This window comes from Drosophila miranda, chromosome XL, assembly GCF_003369915.1.
Source record: "Drosophila miranda strain MSH22 chromosome XL, D.miranda_PacBio2.1, whole genome shotgun sequence".
NCBI lineage: Eukaryota > Metazoa > Arthropoda > Insecta > Diptera > Drosophilidae > Drosophila > Drosophila miranda.
The window spans coordinates 22,464,584-22,483,173 of record NC_046673.1 but is presented as its reverse complement, the minus strand read 5'-3'; the positions used below and the strand labels follow the sequence as shown (position 1 = coordinate 22,483,173).

General features: G+C 49.8%; 5 protein-coding genes across 5 annotated transcripts; 3 read left to right on the top strand and 2 right to left on the bottom strand.

The window, feature by feature from the left end:
* Positions 1–376: 376 nt before the first annotated feature.
* Positions 377–4,550, bottom strand: LOC108158022 (pickpocket protein 28). Its single transcript, XM_033389505.1, has 4 exons — positions 3,839–4,550; positions 2,241–3,765; positions 921–2,182; positions 377–856 (listed from the first exon to the last, which is right to left on the bottom strand). The coding sequence occupies exons 2-4, from the start codon at positions 2,429–2,431 to the stop codon at positions 519–521; spliced, it is 1,791 nt and encodes a 596-aa protein (XP_033245396.1). The 5' UTR covers positions 2,432–3,765; positions 3,839–4,550; the 3' UTR covers positions 377–518.
* A 73-nt stretch (positions 4,551–4,623) lies between these two features.
* Positions 4,624–6,500, bottom strand: LOC108164982. Its single transcript, XM_017301008.2, has 2 exons — positions 6,166–6,500; positions 4,624–6,104 (listed from the first exon to the last, which is right to left on the bottom strand). The coding sequence occupies exons 1-2, from the start codon at positions 6,345–6,347 to the stop codon at positions 4,925–4,927; spliced, it is 1,362 nt and encodes a 453-aa protein (XP_017156497.1). The 5' UTR covers positions 6,348–6,500; the 3' UTR covers positions 4,624–4,924.
* Positions 6,501–6,746: 246 nt separating this feature from the next.
* Positions 6,747–9,337, top strand: LOC108164991 (dual specificity mitogen-activated protein kinase kinase dSOR1). The gene is made up of 4 exons (XM_017301020.2): positions 6,747–7,143; positions 7,947–8,586; positions 8,682–9,008; positions 9,104–9,337. The coding sequence occupies exons 1-4, from the start codon at positions 7,034–7,036 to the stop codon at positions 9,215–9,217; spliced, it is 1,191 nt and encodes a 396-aa protein (XP_017156509.1). The 5' UTR covers positions 6,747–7,033; the 3' UTR covers positions 9,218–9,337.
* An 891-nt stretch (positions 9,338–10,228) lies between these two features.
* On the top strand, positions 10,229–15,358 carry LOC108164955 (kelch-like protein 5). The gene is made up of 6 exons (XM_017300961.2): positions 10,229–10,993; positions 12,003–13,046; positions 13,112–13,319; positions 13,398–13,520; positions 13,586–13,822; positions 15,095–15,358. Exons 1-6 carry the CDS (start codon positions 10,734–10,736, stop codon positions 15,182–15,184), a joined length of 1,962 nt encoding a protein of 653 aa, XP_017156450.1. The 5' UTR covers positions 10,229–10,733; the 3' UTR covers positions 15,185–15,358.
* A 187-nt stretch (positions 15,359–15,545) lies between these two features.
* Positions 15,546–18,244, top strand: LOC108164976 (synembryn). Its single transcript, XM_017300995.2, has 2 exons — positions 15,546–15,736; positions 15,816–18,244. Exons 1-2 carry the CDS (start codon positions 15,656–15,658, stop codon positions 17,433–17,435), a joined length of 1,701 nt encoding a protein of 566 aa, XP_017156484.1. The 5' UTR covers positions 15,546–15,655; the 3' UTR covers positions 17,436–18,244.
* The last annotated feature ends 346 nt before the right edge of the window (positions 18,245–18,590 follow it).

Genomic DNA, 18,590 nt, shown 5'->3' with positions numbered 1-18,590 from the left:
ATGACTGCATATCCCTCGAAAATGGATCTGTCTTTTGGTACCTCTTCTTGGAAACTGGTTTCTTCGATTATGGAGCTTAGGCTTTCTGAATCTTCATTTCTTTATTTGCCAATTTGTGCATCCTCTGAGGCAGTGTCCAAACCGTTGGCAGCAAACAACGGACTAAAGTATCAATTAAAATTGGACTCGCGTGTCGATTAGCGCCATTATCGGATCGGAGTATCCGGAATCACAGTGGGCGCTGTCTGTGCTTCCGGTGCAACGCCACCCTCCGCCGCTTACCTTGCCCCCAAGTGACGCAAACAGACCCGGACCCGGACCCGTACCCGTACCCGGACCCGTTCGTTGGCCTCTCTATTTCTTTCGTAGCCTTTGTTTTATTTATTGCTTTCCTCTGGCCCATTTCCATTCCCATTCCCATTTATGTGGCCATTCAACTTTCAGCCATGCCCACAAATCGATAATCAACGCAGCGGATATTGTACATTCCCTCCCTCAACCTCAACGCCATCCCCATCCTAGTCCAGGTAGGGATAGACAGGCGGCTCCGGCCCGGGGTCCGCTGGCCGGACGCGCAAAGTCTGCCAGAGAGTATGCTTCTGGCGCGCCTTTATCTGGCGCTGCTGGAGCTCGCTGTAGGCAGGTGGCAGCAGGCGGCGTCTGCGTAGTCTTCGTTGGAGCTGCTTGGCCGGAGCCCGAATGGGGGTCAGCCAGCGGAGGTGCTCGAGGCGCCGTCGGCGCCGTTGGTGGAGTGTTCGCGAGGCGCAGTACGGACGGACAGTGATGTAGTAGACGATCTCGATCACCGAGAAGATGCTGAAGCCCATAAAGAGGCCCAGGAGGCCGCCAGTGTTTGCTGAAAAGATGCTATGATAGAGCCAGGAGGGGGGGGGGGGGGGGGGGAGGACTCATGAACTCACAGAGAAACTCCGTGAAGCCAAACATCTCGGACTTGGTGGTGCTGCGAAAGGTGTTGGTCACGTAGTAGAAGTGCAGAATGGAGAGCTCGCTGGCATTGCTGTGCTCGCCCTTGAAGATGTAGTCGGGCAGGTTCTCGCCGGACTGGAACCGCGGATCGGACACAATCGAGGACGTGGACAGGGTGGCCTTGTAGGTGAGCTCGAAGCAGCCGGGCCAGCAGTTCTCGCAGGAGAGGTTCGTCAGCGAGGACTCGATCTCCGTCTGGACGCGATTCGTGCAGATGTTGTCGTTCGGCCCGCAGACCCGGGAGGCCGGGTCGATCCGCGGCAGGTAGTAGAGGACGCAGTTGCACTCGCGAAGCAGCAGCTTGGCCTCGCACTCCAGCTCGCAGTTCTTGCGCGAGTAGGTGCGGTAGTAGGCCAGATCGTTCTCGTCCGAGAAGAGGCAGCGCCTCACCGACCTCTTGATGGACCGAATCGAGGGCAGGGCGTCCTCGTACACGGGCTCGATGGGTATCCTCGCCTCCCTGCCCGCGGTCACTATGAGGCCGTAGTTGCTGACCTTCGGCAGCTCGGCGGGATTGTGGACGAGCACCTTGAAGCCCACGCTCATGGACTTGGTGCAGTAGTACTCTGCCACCGAGGCATTCAGCACCACGGTGAGCCCCATGCGTATCCCGGTGCCGCCCGAGGTTCGGGGGTAGTAGAACTCGGGCAGCTTCTTGGCGTAGCCCCGCTCCGCGGTCCAGTCGATGGCCTCGTAGCGCCCGTTCTGCTGGGGCGGCTCCAGCCGGACATCGTCGCTGTAGTTGCGTATCAGGTACGAGGGGTCCAGGGCATTGAAGTTGCAGCACAGGCCGTCGTCGGTGAGAATCGAGTTGAACAGCATGCTGCACTGTTCCTGGCGCGAGCCGAAGCTGCAGTAGAGCAGCATCTCGTCGCACGGCTGGGCCACCTCCACCAGTATCGCCTTGAAGTACTTCCAGGTGCCGATGTAGGAGATGGTCAGGTCTCCGCCCTGGTCGCAGAGGCCCATCAGCAGGGAGAAGTTGCTGCTGGAGCGCGAGATGCGCTGCACGCGGCTAAGCAGGGCCTGGTTCAGGTTGCAGATGGTGATGGCCGGAAAGGGCATGTTGCTGGTCAGCTTCTGCTTGGCGCTCGTCGAGATAATGATGGGCGAGGCGCTCCACTTGACGTACACGTTCGATATAAAGAAGCCCGACAGGATCACCACCAGAACGAAGGCGATCCCAAAGAAGACCCTGAAATAGAAACTGGAAGCTTCAAGCAAAAGCGAAGGACAAGGACTAGAGGACCCACCGCTCTGGAATGGTAATGCTCTCCTCGGCGATGTACTTGAGCCCATGAAGAGTGCTGTTCTTCAGGTAGTAGACAATGCTCCGCTTGACGGCTGTGCCGCTGCACATGGTCTCATCGTCCTCATCTTGGTCGTCATCATTGAAGTTGGAGGACAAGCTGAGGCGTCGCTTGCTGTCCGTCAATGCCTTCATGGTGCACTAGCCCGGGACGGCCAGGTCCCCGTGCATTTATAGCAGGTCAGGGGCGGCGCTGCACTGGTACTTGCAATTTCAATTCCATTCCCATTCCGTAGTGCAGGTCCGGTCATCAGCGCTAATCATATTGGCTCTGGGCAAACACAGACGACCATTTGGCAGCGATAACTGCCAAATTGAATGTATGGCGGGGCATGGGGCATGCCCCACTGCTACCAGAAAATGCCAATGTTTGTCAACCATCAAAGTCGGACGCGTTGATTCCCACACCCAAAGGTCGAAAATCAAAGCAATCCGATTTGCTCTCTATAAACACAGTGGATGGCATTCTTGCCACAATTACAATCCCAGAACCGCCAGCATAAACAAAGCTCCCACCTACATGCCTTTTCTGTGTTCCAAAAACTCCAATATTCGAACATGAAAGTGAAAAGATCCAAGGCCCGCGACTTGTAGACTGGCACCAGTTGAGATATATCGCGGTATTTAATTGTGTCAACGAGTAGTAAGGGGCATCGTAAATTCGAGTGTAAGGAATCGTTTCCAACCCCTTATATCTGTATCAATATCAGCCGATATTTCTGTCCTTCTTCTTTGGAATTCTCAGTTCTGAGAGACTATAAAAGCAAGAGAGAGACAAGCCTGCCTCTGTTATGCCTCCAACAGTCCCTAGTTCCTCAACATCATCGTTGGGCACTATCGCATTTGCCTCACAAGGTTTGTTGAAACACAGTATGATGTGCTATAGACCGTCCAGATCTAGTTTTTCCTTTGAATGATAGATTGTAAAGATTCATTTCGTGGTTTTCATTGGCGTTGGAATGTGGAGACAAACTTCCGGTGGCATGTTCGCCCTTGTATGTCTGACTCAAACTGCATTTTGTTAACAGATTCAGCATTAATTTCATACTGTGATTCTCAAATGAACGCTTTACTCCTGACGCCACTTTGGTGGCATAAGCCATGCTCTCCTTAGGTTTCACCAGCCTGCCAAGGACTCACCAGCTTCGTCTTATCAGAAATGACACTTCACCAGAAAAACCGCATGTCAATCAGAAACGGATGCCAAAACGGAAGTGGTATACAAAATTCGTTAGGTTTTTTGTTTGAATCGAGATTTATTTACGTTTCAGAATTACTTATAGAACATATGGTATTGAAGATGTGCCTCGAGCCAGGCATCAGCATCAGAAATATCACGAATAAAGTGTACAAGTGGATAAGTCGAACATTTCAGACCACTGTCCAATATCACGAGCCAGCATCAGTTCTACCATCGTCTTGTATCCGAATGGGCTGCCAGGGCTCCGGTTGTGGAAGGGCTGCTGTTTCTGTATCCAAGAAAACAAAAAAAATGGCAGGATAACCCAAGGTAGCTAGAGTAGAGATTTCCAGTCTACTTACGTCGACATTTTGGATTAAACCGATCTGTCAAACTCACTCTCCCAAGCCACCAGTACCAGTATGCCGATGATAGATGTGGCAGTGTTGCTTGGATTACAAAAATGTAACCGAGAAAAATTACTGACAAGTATGTGATGTGATGTGAACGTGTCGACTCTCTGTTTGATAATGAAATAAAATGGGAAATATACTATATAAGCAAAAACAAAACTATTACATAGCCTACTGTAGATCAAAAAATGTATTGAAAATTGTAAGAGATTCCCATTCCTTTACTCGATAAACTAACTATGTCTATGTCTTATAAGTAGCAAAGAAAAAAGGTCCGTGTGCTCTGAATTCCAGCGCATCGCGGTCCGTTTGGGCAATGAGCTTGCTTTGATTTCTGCAATTTATGCGACTATTATGGAACATCCACTATAAATATCGTTGTCTCATGTAAATACATACATTTGTCAAGCTTCAATAGATAGATAGATAGATTCAATATGTACGGTGGTTCCATGGAAATGCCCACTTAAATATACTATGAGTATCAGTAGTGTCGCGGCACGTAAGCCGCCACTCGACTGATTCGAGTGTGGTCTCTGGTCGTAGATTCCTGTTATGTCTTGAAGACACTTCAATCAGCTTGAAGTTCCAATATGACCGACCATCTTCATAAAAGATCGACGAAGCCAGCATATTTGGCTAAAAAACAAAAAACCCCACCTTACATTGCACACAGCACAGGTTGGGAAGAAAAAGAAACGGTCTTGAAATGATTATTACTCATCCATTTAAAATTCAAATTTTCAAATGGCATGGGCCAGCGTTTAATGAACTTCTTTCGTGAGGCAGTCGGGAACTTTGTAAATAATTTCAATAAACTTTCGGCCTTCCGTGACTGCATCCATTTGCGGCCATCTTCTCGTATTAGATTCAAATCTGTATGTACTCTCTTTTCCATTAAAATAACTATACGTTGTGTGTATGTACATGTATAAAAGCCGTAGAAATCGTTGGACAGATAAAAGGAGTGCTACAAACTCTGGCATTTATCTTAAAAAATATCAAATGCATCGAAACTATAGCCAAAAGAGCTAGCTAATTCGGATTAAATTGGAAAAAGTCGACTTTGAGATCTAGAATGTCTGCCGCATTGGGCGTCTCCTTCATGCTTAGCGCCTCCACGGCGTTGTCGCTGGCATGATCATACCCATGGCCTAAGGTGGGCGGTGCCCCCGCCACTGGGGGCTGCATCAGGTCGCTCACGTTTCTCAGCAGGCTCTCCTCGGACGGTGGCAAGAGTTTTCCGCCCGCTGACAGATTCAAGCGCTGGGCCGCCTCATCGGTGAGCGTATCGTCCAGTGACATGCTAAGCCCGGTGTAGTCGACCAGGTTACGCCCCCCGCCAACAGCTGGCCCTGAGGGCAACAGTTGCTCTGGCTCCGGTGTAGGTGCCTGTGCCGACTCCATCGCCGACATGTCCAAGGCATACTGGCCCTCGGGTATTCCCAGGACGCGGGCAATACGGGCATTTACAAAATGCAGGCCGGAGGTATTGCGTATGAGTCGTGTGCTCCGCAGCTGCAGCTGAACCACAAAGTCATTCAACTCGTGCAAGAAGAGATCGGCTCGCTGCTCCTCGCTAAGGTGGGAGTGACGCTGCAGCTGGGTGGTTAGAAGTCCGAACAATGACGGTTGAAGGGGCTGGGACGTAGCTTGAGTTGGCTGAACCTGCTGGGGGGGCTGCGAGGGCTCTGATGCGCGTGGCATGTGCTCGGGAAACTTGACAAAATGACGCTGCATGCGGCGGCCAAGGAAGATTTTGTTGCAGCCCGGGCAAATGGCGTTCTTGGGCACAGATCGTTGAGATACGCCAACCTCAACGGGCGAGGTCTTTGGCGCTGGCATCGGAGCGTAATAGTCTTTGTCTCGTAGGTCAGCCACCAGCGCCTCCAGAAGCTGGGCGGATGTTGGCTCCGAGGCTATGCCAGTTGGAACTGGCGCTGCTTGCGGCATTGAAGGACGCACCAGGCGACCGGAGCGAGTACGATGTGTGCCCTCAGCCGGCACTGCCGCCTGTGGCAGAGGTGACGGCTTTCCGAGAGGCACAGCAGCAGCTGAGGTAGTTTGTGTGGATATGCGTTTCGGGGGGCGACCAACTTTGAGAGGAGTGTGTTTAATCTCCGCTGGGCGCATTCCCATGCCGATGGGATCGAGGCAGCGGTAGATGGTCATCTGATGGGTCACGGAATCTGTGCGTATCACTTCGTTCCGCTTGCTGGCAATAGACGCAAATTAATTGTCAAAAGTTGTCTACATAAAAGACATTTACTACTTACCGATCAATAACTATGTGGTCGTCTTTGGACAGCTTGTACAGATTGTAGGCCAGCTTTGCGAGTGAATCACAGTCCTGGTTGGCCACGTTAACTAGCTCGGTGGCTTGAGGACTAAACTCAATAGGTTCGTGCGACGAGCTTTGCTCATGCTGATCGTTCTCCATCTTTTGATTTAGCTGCATCGCTAGTGCGCTATCCGGCTGTTCCTCCAGCAGATCATTTGCAATCTTCTATCATGTTTTTTGGCATGCAACGGAACCCAAGATAAACAGTTAAATTTGGGTTGGTTTTCTTCGGTTTTGGTTATACCACCCATCAGCTGTCGGACATGAGAGAATAGGAATAGCTGTGTATTGAGTGTATCGATACGCGGAAGCAACACGTACATATATCGTTAAAGGGCTTTAACTGACAAACAAAACATCCTTGCGGCTAAGTAGATTTGTGTCCATCATTTTAATTCGAAGAAAAACACACATTATTCAAATACTTGAGTTATTTGTTGATTAGAATGGTGAATTTCGTACTGCCGATAGTTTCCCGCACACTATCGATATCAGTATCGCCACCACTCCTTGGGCACCGACCTCACTCACTTGCGCAGCTTCAAAGCAAAAAAAAAGACCGTATAGCCGTGTCGGCGAATTTCCAGGCAGGATCCCAAAGAAAACTATACTTGTTTGCCCTTTGAAAAGCGGCTGGAGCGCACGCACCGCACTTATTTTGATTATACAATTTTGCCGGATCGACGTTCGCAGCTGGCCCTCGTCACCGCCCCGCCGCGCCATCCGCAAAACGCCGACCCGTCGCTGCTGCTAGCGCACTCGTATTGTTGTTATTGTGCGTGTGTTTTTGCATTTTGGCCGAAATGTCGAAAAACAAGCTGAACCTGGTGCTGCCGCCGGTGAATACGGAGGCAACTGTTGCAGCCGCACAAGTGGCCCCAACGCCGCCATTTAAAACACCATCGGGCACAGAGTAAATATGGCATTTCTTTCTAATTAATTCTAATTCCCAACATTTCTCGCAAAACTCGCAGTTTTCATTTGTCAACAGAGGCTAGCGAATGCTCGACTGCCTCACACTGTGTACACCCAGCACTCAGTACGGGGATATTAGGTAATCTCGGCGATAATACGGTGTGGTCTCAAGTGGTATACCATGGAAGAGGGTGTCGCTTTAAGCAACAAATTTGGCAGCGCAGTTGCATTAGAAGGCGGGTGCTGTCAATGATCGATACGAGGCAACCTAATCTACCCGGAGCGAGTGCTGGGCATGAACAGTTGGCCGGGTCTGTTTTGAAATGGTGTATTGGTGGGTGTGCTGCTTTTGTAGGCGATGTCGTAGTCGTTGGCAGTTTGCACTCACACACATACGCCCAAGCCCAAGCCACCCACAACAATGTGGAGCAGTGAAAAAGAGACAAGGATACATGGTGATGGCACAGGGTAAACGTATACAAGGTGGGGCCATACATACTCTCCTCTACGGGTAGCATATGTCATGCTCTCACTCTCTCGCTCTCTGTCATGCAGCGACGGACGTATGTACATGTTCATATACATAAAAGTGCAACTGAATGCAATTATGCTACTCAAGAAGAGGGTCCTCTGCCACTTAGATAATGTACCTTGTATGAGTATACCCTGGCCTTGCATTCACCTCTTTCCCTCCATCGCCTCGCCTCGCCTCGCATCCCATCCAATCCAGTCCAACTCCTCGCTCCTAGTTCTATTTTTCGTTTTTGTTCCGCAAAAATTCATTAAAAAGTTAAATTAAAGAACACATAGCCTGCTGGGAAAGCCAAAAACGAGCATTGATGCGTTAACTGAGACTCTAGAAGGACTGGACATGGACGACACGGAGCGCAAGCGGATAAAAGTGTTCCTTAGCCAGAAGGAGAAGATTGGCGAACTTTCGGACGAGGACCTGGAGAAGCTGGGCGAACTGGGCTCCGGGAACGGCGGCGTAGTCATGAAAGTCCGACACACGCACACAAACCTGATTATGGCGAGGAAGCTGATTCATCTGGAGGTGAAGCCGGCCATCAAGAAGCAAATCCTACGCGAACTAAAGGTCCTACACGAGTGCAACTTCCCACACATTGTCGGCTTCTATGGCGCCTTCTACAGCGACGGTGAGATTAGCATATGCATGGAATACATGGACGGCGGCTCACTCGATCTCATACTGAAGCGGGCCGGTAGAATACCCGAGTCGATCCTGGGACGCATCACGCTCGCCGTTCTGAAAGGCCTTAGTTATCTGCGGGACAAGCACGCCATCATCCACAGGGATGTGAAGCCGAGCAACATCCTGGTCAATAGCAGCGGAGAGATAAAGATCTGTGATTTCGGAGTGTCTGGCCAGCTGATTGACTCAATGGCCAACTCGTTTGTGGGCACGCGCAGCTACATGTCAGTGAGTGTCACTCCCTTGCCGATCGATCCTTGCCAAAATGTGCACTAAATAATCCGCTTCCCTCTACTCTACTCTACTCTGCGCTTCTGTTGCAGCCGGAACGTCTGCAGGGCACTCACTACTCAGTACAGTCGGACATTTGGTCGCTGGGACTGTCGCTGGTGGAGATGGCCATCGGCATGTATCCGATACCGCCGCCGAACACCGCCACTTTAGCGTCTATGTTTGCCGACAAAGTCGAGGATAGCAATCAGCCCGTAGATGAGCCGAGGGCGATGGCCATCTTCGAGCTGCTCGACTATATAGTAAATGAACCGCCACCCAAGCTGGAGCATGAGACATTCTCAAGCGAGTTCAAGGACTTTGTCGACATCTGCCTCAAGAAGCAGCCCGACGAGCGGGCCGATCTCAAGACTCTGCTGGTATGTATATTCGGGACCAGTTCCGCTGCGCAAATCATTTCGATCGTTGTTCTGTTCTCTGAAGTCCGAATTCTTTTCTTTTTGTTGCTGTAAAGAGTCATCCGTGGATACGCAAGGCGGAGGTGGAGGAGGTGGATATATCAGGATGGGTGTGTAAGACAATGGACCTGCCGCCGTCGACACCAAAACGCAATACTTCGCCCAACTAAATGTTTCATTCCGATCTGCGTTTTGCGTTTTGCGCTCTCCCCATTCACCACACCACCACTCACCATTGGCCCTCTCACCCGCCGTGCCGCACTCACTAACGAACACGCACAAAAAACACACATACACGTTATCTATTTGTATGTAGCTAAGTACTATACTGTTGTATCATATACACATACCATATATATATATATATATATATAGATCCATCGATATACATCGCATGCATATGTATGTTATATATGTATTTCCAATTCTTTCGAATCCTTCCGATGTCTCTGTGTGTTTCTATTTGCTCTTTTACAAAGAAACTTCATGTTTCATTACTCCGCAACGAAAGGAGAAAACCAACAATCAACAAAAGCAAACAAAACTAATTATAAAATCGAAAATAAAAAATCAAAGTTAAATCACGCAAAAACTGTTTCGAAAACTCTTCAAAAACGATTGCTGTTTGCTTGGGCAGCTTTTGGTTCACTTTTCATTCGTGAGTATCTTACCTCAAAAATCATCGCGAAACCCCTGGTGAAGACTCAAGTGAAACGTCCCTACGGCATGAATGGGTTTTAAGCCGTGTTTCGTGGCCAATCCAGCCAATCCTTAACGAATTACGCCCAAGTTCAAGAGCTGTCCATTAATTGCAAACTGCTGTCGAAGGCCTTTAGCAATGCTGACCGCTCCCGCTGAAAGAAGGAGCTGTTCCTGTTCGAGCACTACTGGAATGTGTATTCCTGTATCGAGTGCACAGCCCATCCTATGCTCTCGTGGACTTCTTGCCTGAGCAGGGGATAACCAATCAATTCTTCATCAAACTTTCCGATTTGGCCGTACTGATGGTTCGTGTTAGACCAATCGTTGCTTAAATCTTTATAAGTGAACTTGCACTGCCAAATTTTGTTGGCGGGCGCGCTTTCAAATTCCAACCGATTTTACTCAACAACGTCGGTTACCGATATCGAAGGTATCGCATCGTCCATCTCTAGTCGCGAAAAATAAATAAAGTAGCAGAAACAGCTGTGTTGCTCGGGTTGTATATAAACAGATACAAGTACGTTTGTTGATAAGCATTTCACAGACGCAGTTGCAGATCGAGCACGCAGTTTTGGCCAGTACGTACCCTCCTGACTAATTGCAATTGTCAATGAAAGAGAGGCGGCAGACACCAAGCAGAGACGCAGTCAGCACAGCACATAAGCGATGTGGGTGAGGGAAAGGGAGAGGAAGAGAGCGGCAGCAGCACAAGCACAAGCACAGGAAAATTGAGACAAGAGTTCTTTGTTGCAACGCAACGCGACGCAAATTATAGTTGGAGCAACAAGCCGACCGACCACGCTCCATAACAACAACAAGCGACGCGACAGTAGGTTCAAGACAGAGCTCCAATGCAGACGTTCCGCAGCAGCAGCAACGGTAACGGTAACTGCAACTGCAACTGCAACTGCATTTGACGCAGGGGCAGATCTCTGGAACACTATCGAAGAAGGAAAGGAAAACCAAATTCAAGCATCCAGCATCATGTCAGCAGTTAATCAAAAGGAGAGTCCCAGCCGGGACTCCACTGCCTCCACATCGGGACACATATCTATGCTGGTAGACAGCACACTGGAGTCTCTCTCCCGGGACTACAGCCTGGGCAGCCTGAACTCCGCCGGCAGCCAGGACGAGTTCTTCCGTTGCCGGGATCACGCCGACAATGTCCTTAAGCGGATGCAGCTGTACGTGGAAAGCCAGCAGCTGTGCGATGTAACTCTAATCGCTGGGATCGATGGGAAGCGGTGAGTCGAAAACGAAAGACAAAGGAATCCAAATTGGAAAGTTGGGCCCCTTCCAATTGCCTTGCCTTTGCCTTTGCCTCTCCACAGCCACATCCCCGTTGTGCGATTCATTAGCGATTCTCCAGCGTATGCTTCTTTCTCTATCTCGCTCTCTCACTTGCTGCCATTCCCCAGGCGCTTCCTCTCCCGCAACTGACCTTCACTTCGGCTCAGTTCACTTGGGTTCTTTGTCTGTTTTCTGCGCTGTCAGTCGCTGTCCCCAACGCGATTCCAACAGTAAACACTCATACACACACATCGAACGCGTCGCACTAATTGCGTCTGCTGCACGAGAGCTGACGAGGAGCTGGAGGAGCTGGGTCCCAGCTGCAGCAGAGGCTAGTCAACTGAGCGGCTGAGAGTTGAGCAAACGGGCCGACAAGTGATCGAGCGAGGGACAGAGACAGACAGACAGAGAGAGAGAGAGACGCGAATGCAGTTCCGCAGTCTGTTTCGTTTCGTATTCATGTTCGTGAGAGAGGGGAACAATGGTAATGCGGCGAAGATAGCGATATGGAAAGATACATATGTGTAGATTTCCCGATTTCCAATCAAGATTTATGGTGCGATCTATGCAGAAAAATGTGCACACACGAGTACATTTGAAGCTCTGTTTGATGCTTCCTTTGATGCTTCCTTTGATGCTTTGTGCATTCAACCGGTTTTTTTTTCATGGAAACCCTCCTCCCCGGTACCGTGGTACTCGGATGCAGACAGTGCATACACACAATGTATGATATTCTTATACTCATATTGAACTTTTATGTTTGGGAATGATCAGAGTCCTAATCCGAATCCGAATGATGATTCGGAGACAGAGCTCAAATATATTAGATATAGATAGCTTTCTTCGAAGCCGGTTCCCGCACTTCATTCTGCTTCTCCCATTATATATCAATAAATAGCAAGAGGGAAGGATACTTTAACGATTTAACACTTTATTCTTTTTGGTTTTTGGTTCGTTGTTCAGAGTGCCCGCCCATCGACTGGTGCTATCGGCTTCCAGTGCCTACTTCTCGGCGATGTTCACGGGCTCACTTCGCGAGACCCAGGAGCAGGAGGTGACGCTCGGCGAGGTGCCAGGCGACGCCCTGCATCTTCTGGTGCAATACTGCTACACGGGATTCATCGAACTGCGCGAAGACACCGTGGAGACGCTCCTCGCGACGGCCTGCCTGCTGCAGCTCACCGCGGTAGTGACTGCGTGCTGCAACTTTCTGGCCAGGCAGCTGCACCCGTCCAACTGTCTGGGATTCGCTTTCTTCGCCGAGCAGCAGAGCTGCACGACGTTGCTGCGCCTGGCCCAGTCCTATACGTGCCAGTACTTCATGCAAGTGTGCCAGAACCAGGAGTTCTTCCAACTGAATGCCGACCAGCTGGGCAAGCTGCTCTGCAGCGATGATCTCAATGTGCCCTCCGAGCAGGACGTCTTTCACAGCCTTATGTCCTGGGTGCGGCACGACTCCCCCAGCCGGGAGCAGCACATTCCCGAGCTGCTGGCCCTCGTCCGGCTGCCGCTGCTGCAGCCGTCCTTCATCATGGACCACGTGGAGAACGTTTGCAATGCCAACGAGTGCCAGCAACTGGTCATGGAAGCCTTCAAGTGGCACCTAATGCCCGAGCGTCGCTCCCGCATCGCCACCGAGCGCACTACTCCCCGAAAGTCAACCGTTGGCCGACTCCTAGCTGTCGGCGGCATGGATGCCCACAAGGGAGCGATCAGTATCGAGAGCTACTGCCCTCGCCTGGACAAGTGGACACCATTTAAGCACATGACTGGACGTCGTCTACAGTTCGGGGCCGCTGTCATGGAGGACAAGCTTATCTTGGTAGGCGGACGTGATGGCCTGAAGACCCTCAACACTGTGGAGAGCCTCGACCTGAATACTATGTCCTGGGTCCCGTTGAATCCCATGGCCACTCCACGCCACGGTCTCGGTGTGGCTGTGCTCGAGGGTCCGCTCTATGCTGTCGGCGGTCATGATGGCTGGAGCTACCTAAACACCGTTGAGCGGTAAGTCAGGGCTCCCAATCATTGGAAATCCCCTTTGATTTTCCCCTTTTTTTTCCCTGGTCTAGGTGGGATCCCATAGCTCGTACCTGGAGCTATGTCTCGCCCATGTCCTCGATGCGTTCCACCGCCGGTGTGGCGGTGCTAAGTGGCCGCCTTTATGCGGTGGGCGGGCGTGATGGTTCCGTCTGCCATCGCTCCATAGAATGCTACGATCCGCACACGAACAAATGGAGCCTGCTGGCGCCCATGAATCGGCGTCGTGGTGGTGTGGGTGTAAGTCGTCTCGGAAGGGCACGGACTACGGAATCCATATGCACATATTTTGATCTGATTTGTACGTATTTCTTTCAGGTGACGGTGGCAAATGGTTTCCTTTATGCATTGGGCGGGCACGATTGCCCCGCCAGCAACCCCATGGTCTGTCGCACTGAAACCGTGGAACGCTATGATCCAGCTACCGATACCTGGACACTGGTAAGTCTTTCCCACATAAAAGTGCTCTCCGCATACGAGTATACGAGTATATCACCCGCTCTTAGATTTGCTCGCTGGCCTTAGGAAGGGACGCAATTGGCTGTGCTCTGCTTGGTGATCGACTGATTGTCGTTGGCGGCTACGATGGCAATACTGCGCTGAAGAGCGTTGAGGAATACGACCCGGTTCGCAATGGTTGGAACGAGTTGGCCCCCATGTCGTTTGCCCGGGCCGGTGCCTGTGTCGTGGCCATACCCAATGTCATACCGCCGGCGGCCCAGCAGCCGCCCCCCAGTGCTACAGTTTAGTTTAACCCAATTCCAATATCACATTTGTTTCTACTGTAGTTGTTGTTCACGTTCACGTTCTCGCTGTCGTTGTCGTTCTGAGCTGCTCGTGGCTGTTGCGCTGCCGTTGTTGTCGATGTTATCCTGATCATATCCTTGCAGTATAGAAAGCCCACTAGATGTGGCCATGTCCTTATGTCTGCTTCCATTCAAACTGCCATATGGTGCCATGTTCCATAAAAACGACTGTATCGTAGAGAGCTGCTATTGGTGGAAAGATAGGCCGCAAAAAGAGTAGAGTATTGTTCGAGAATCTGCAAGGGTACGTGAAGATTCGGCTCCCGAAGATAGCTTTTGCTTCTGGGAAGCAAATAAATACTTTTGTAACCATGCAAGAACTGCAGCCCGAACGGACCCGACCCGGCTCTGCTTACGTCGCTCGCGTCGCCTCTCGCCCTCTGTGTTCTGGCATTGATCCCCTGGCACCCTCTGGCATGGCATTTTCGCGTCTCCACCCCCCGCTCCCAGTTCCTACTTCTCGCATCCAAGCCATCCACGGGCCTTCCTGCTACTTTCCTCGCGGTTAAGCATACCAACGAAATCAAACAAAAATCTCATAAATTATAAGATATGCATGCGGCGAGGCTTCATGAACGCTAACGCCATTTAAATATTCTTTCTACCTATCGTAGTTACATTCGCATCTCATTTATTTTGTCGAATGCTTCACGGTAGTCGCTCCCCTGCCCCTGCTCGCTCTCACTCAATTCGAGGTGACAGATACAGACACATCCATCCCATCCCACACTCCCACGTACACACGCACACCGTCTACTCGACTCCATTCCATCCAGCATACCATCCATTCCATTCCATACTGCTCCAGTGATTCAGTGTATTAATGCTAAAGAAGACTGTCCCAAGCCAAAATTCCGAACATTCCAAATCCGAATCCAATTAACGGCTCATTCGCATGTGAAGTGTACGCTTTTGTGTTTATACAAATGAAGAAAAATAGTAAGAAAATACAAAAATTAGTTCTAGTTAGTAAGTACCATATGTATGTATGTATGTAATGGCATTTTGAAACTAGTTTTGAATGATTATAGTTACATACTGCATCTTCATTGGCATCGATTAGCAATGTACTACCTACATATGTACATATATGTGTTTATAAGCAAGCATTTATTTCTAATTTTTTATTATGTTTTTATTTCTTTCTTTTCCCATTTCCGAACGTTTTCCTCGTTTCTCGACTGCATTAAACGTGCGTGTATTTTGTAGAAAAAGAAGAAGTGGAAGCCAGTGAGATTGGATCCAATCTGCTATAGGCGTCCTAGATCCGTCGAGTTTGTCGACTACTGTAATATGTAAAGCAAAGAAAGCTGAAACTGAAAAACTATAAATATTTAAGCAAAGCAATGCTACGAAAACAGAAAAAAGCAAGGAAGATAAATTCAAATATTACGTATTATTTTATATTTACACATATATTTTTACACAAAGCATACACTATGCATAAATGTATAAACTGAATATGTATTTTTTGTAATAAATCGTAAATCTTATTTATTTGATTAGCTGCCTGTTTAAAACCGAATCGAGAGAGCCGAATCGAACTCAACCGCTTATTACAAGCTATCGATAGTCCGCTCTTTATATCGATATCCCGTTGCGCACCACCTCTGACCGTATCGATAAGTCGGGCTGGCAACTCTGCGCTCTCTCCCGGCCATATTCCTCTCTGTTTTCCATACTCTCTCTCTCTCTCATTTGTCATAGAATTGAAATTTGCTTAAAATCCAATTAGCGTTAATTAAAAACGCACAAAGCGAAGTCGGTAGCATGGACGCGGAGCACCTGAAACGACTAGAAGGCAGGGAAGCTGAGCACATCCCAGACATTTTAAATGAATTCAATAAAAAGGTAGGATACTTACAATATGGTGAACCGTGCTCATCTCATCCGTTCGATCCATGGTCCAATGCAACAAACTACTTTGCAGCACGCGGATCTTCTGGTCTTTGACAGCTTCCACTCGGACAACCAATGGCACGAGCTTTGGCTGGCCATCTTCGGGATCTTGGACGACGCGCAGCTAGGACACCTGCACACCCAGTGCCTCAATACGGTAAGGATATTGACCCGCGACGAGTTCAGTCTGCAAACCAACTACATCGAGCATGAGGTCAGCCAGCTGCTTAGGCTGGCCCGCGTCGAGGCCAGCTCCCTCAAGCTGCCAGCCACCCCCGACGAGCTCAAGCAGCAGGAGGAAGGTCAGCTGCAGCTGCAGGAGCAGCCCAGCTTGGCCCAGTCGGACATTATAGCCGAAGCCCTAAAATGCTTGTGCAATTTGGTCTACCAGAGTGCGGACTGCCGCCGGCAGTGCCTGCGCCAACACTGCCTGGACGCCATCCTAAAGCGGGTGGCTTCCTCGATGCGTCATCCCTGTGCTCTCGAGTACTACGACATGAAGCTACTGTTTCTGCTCACAGCTCTGGAGCCAGCGGCTCGCACCCGTCTCCAAATCGATCTCAACGGCCTCACCTACATGACCAAGTGGCTGGATGACAAGCTGGCCGAGCCCAGCTGCAGCGAGGAGCAGCTCAACATCATCTGCGAGCTGCTCAAAGTGATGTTCAATGTGACCAGTGCACCGGATAAGAGTCCCAACGAGTACGAGATCCAGAGCTTGCATCTGACCGGAGTGCTCAGGGAGCTTCTGCTCCGTTTCGGAAAGATGGCCACCGACAAGGAGCGCTCGGTGGTCACGCATGCCATCAATCTGCTTACCAACATCTCCAGCAGCTGCCTCATCGAACTAACCCTCAAGTGCAGTAATGCCGAGGAGCAGCCCAAGAAGGCGGTGGAGGGTGTGGCAAAGGAAAAGCCGGCCAAATGCTGTGCTCTTTGCTTCGAGAAACGCAATGTGCGCTGTTTGACCGTACTCCTTAACTATCTGCGGCAAGCCTTGGCCCAGCAAGAGGCCGAGGCCAGCTCCCATGAGTTGCTCTCTCCGGTGCTAACCGTTCTGGTGAAGTGCTCCCGCAGCGATCGCGTTATGCGTCACTATCTGAGGCAGGAGATCTTACCGCCACTGCGTGATGTTAGCCAGCGTCCGGAGATTGGCCAGGAGCTGCGCAATCACCTTTGCCGCTTCCTTACGCTGCCCGCAATGATCTTGCGCGACCTCGCCGCTGAGCTGCTCTTTGTCCTCTGCAAAGAAGACGTGGGCCGGATGATCAAGTACACGGGATATGGCAATGCGGCCGGCCTGTTTGCCAAACGTGGCATACTCGACTGCCGCCGCGTGGAGGGCGCCGACTATTCATCGGACAGCGAGGACAGCGACACCGAGGAGTACAAGAAGCACCAGCAGGGTATTAATCCTGTTCTCGGCTGCGTGGAACCCAAATCCAAGCATAACCCGCTGGACGACATGACCGAGGAGCAGAAGGAGAGCGAGGCGCTCCAGCTGGTCAATCTCATCGAGCAGCTCCGCCAGGGGGGTATAGTCAAGCCCGCACTCATCGACAAGGATGGTAAGCCGCAGCCGCTGGAGCACATTCTGCAGCTCCAGGAGGAACTGCCGCAGCAGCAGCTTGAGCAGAAGCGCAAAACCTAAGCAGTAGCATAGCCTGCATAATGATATCGATGATGTCATAGCCCAAATTGAAATCGATTTAACTGCACCTGCCTGCAATCGGTAGATAAATGCTAAGCTCGATTATATTATCGATACCTTTGCGTGGAATAGGTCCCAAACAGAGACGTGGGGCTAATTTCACAGCACTTCCATCGTACGCTTCGAATCGAAAACAAAATGCATAACAATCGTTGGGGTCTTCCAGCTTGGTGCCGGGGCCGTGGCGGGCCGGGGCGGGGGACGGGGTCGGGGCCGATGGGGCCTCGCAGGGTAGTGACAGATCAACAAACAGAAACAAAAACAAATACCAAAACGGCAATCTTTTATATATACACAACTGATCCACAAATCGATCAATAGACAAATTTGACTAATCTTTGTAATAGTTAAGTGCATGTATTTATAAAAACTCTAATTATACATTTACGATCTAAGTACATACAGTTCGTGTGAAATAGGCCTTACGCGGATTCGATCCGATCCGATCCTCCCAGCTGGCCGACCTCCTACGAAACTGCAGCCTACATTTGGCTTTGAATTTACATTGAACACATTCGAGTACAATTTCGAAGATCCAGAACTTATGTTTACTATGCTGCATCAGATCTATTTCGCACCAGCTCTTATATTATACATATACTATACATGTTTTGTGTACGTAACTATAACACTAGCTTAAACTGACTAAAATAATGACTATGAAGTCTATCCATGATAGACGCGAGTGAGGTAAACTTGAAGGAGCAAATCCAGACTCGGTACCGATTTCAAACACTTCGCCTTGCTAATTACTAAATTGTTCTTTATTGTCGTTAAGGCTCTTCCGGATGTTGTCAAGTCAAGTTTCTTGAACTTTTTCTTCTGCTATAAGTTCTTTGTTACCCTTTGAAATTAGCTGAAATGCTTCCTCAAGCACACTGGTCCCAGGGATAACCACACAACCCCATACGATTTCGAATTAATCTAGGCTCCTGTCCTGTCTATTTCTCCCCGGACGCATATGCTTCAGATGATCAGATTTATTCAACCTAAACCTTTCAACATAATGTTCACAGTTTTAAAATTTATATATTCGCGCAAGGCATTACAAAAAGAATCCAGAACGGAGACTATAATCGAAACTACGAGTATCTG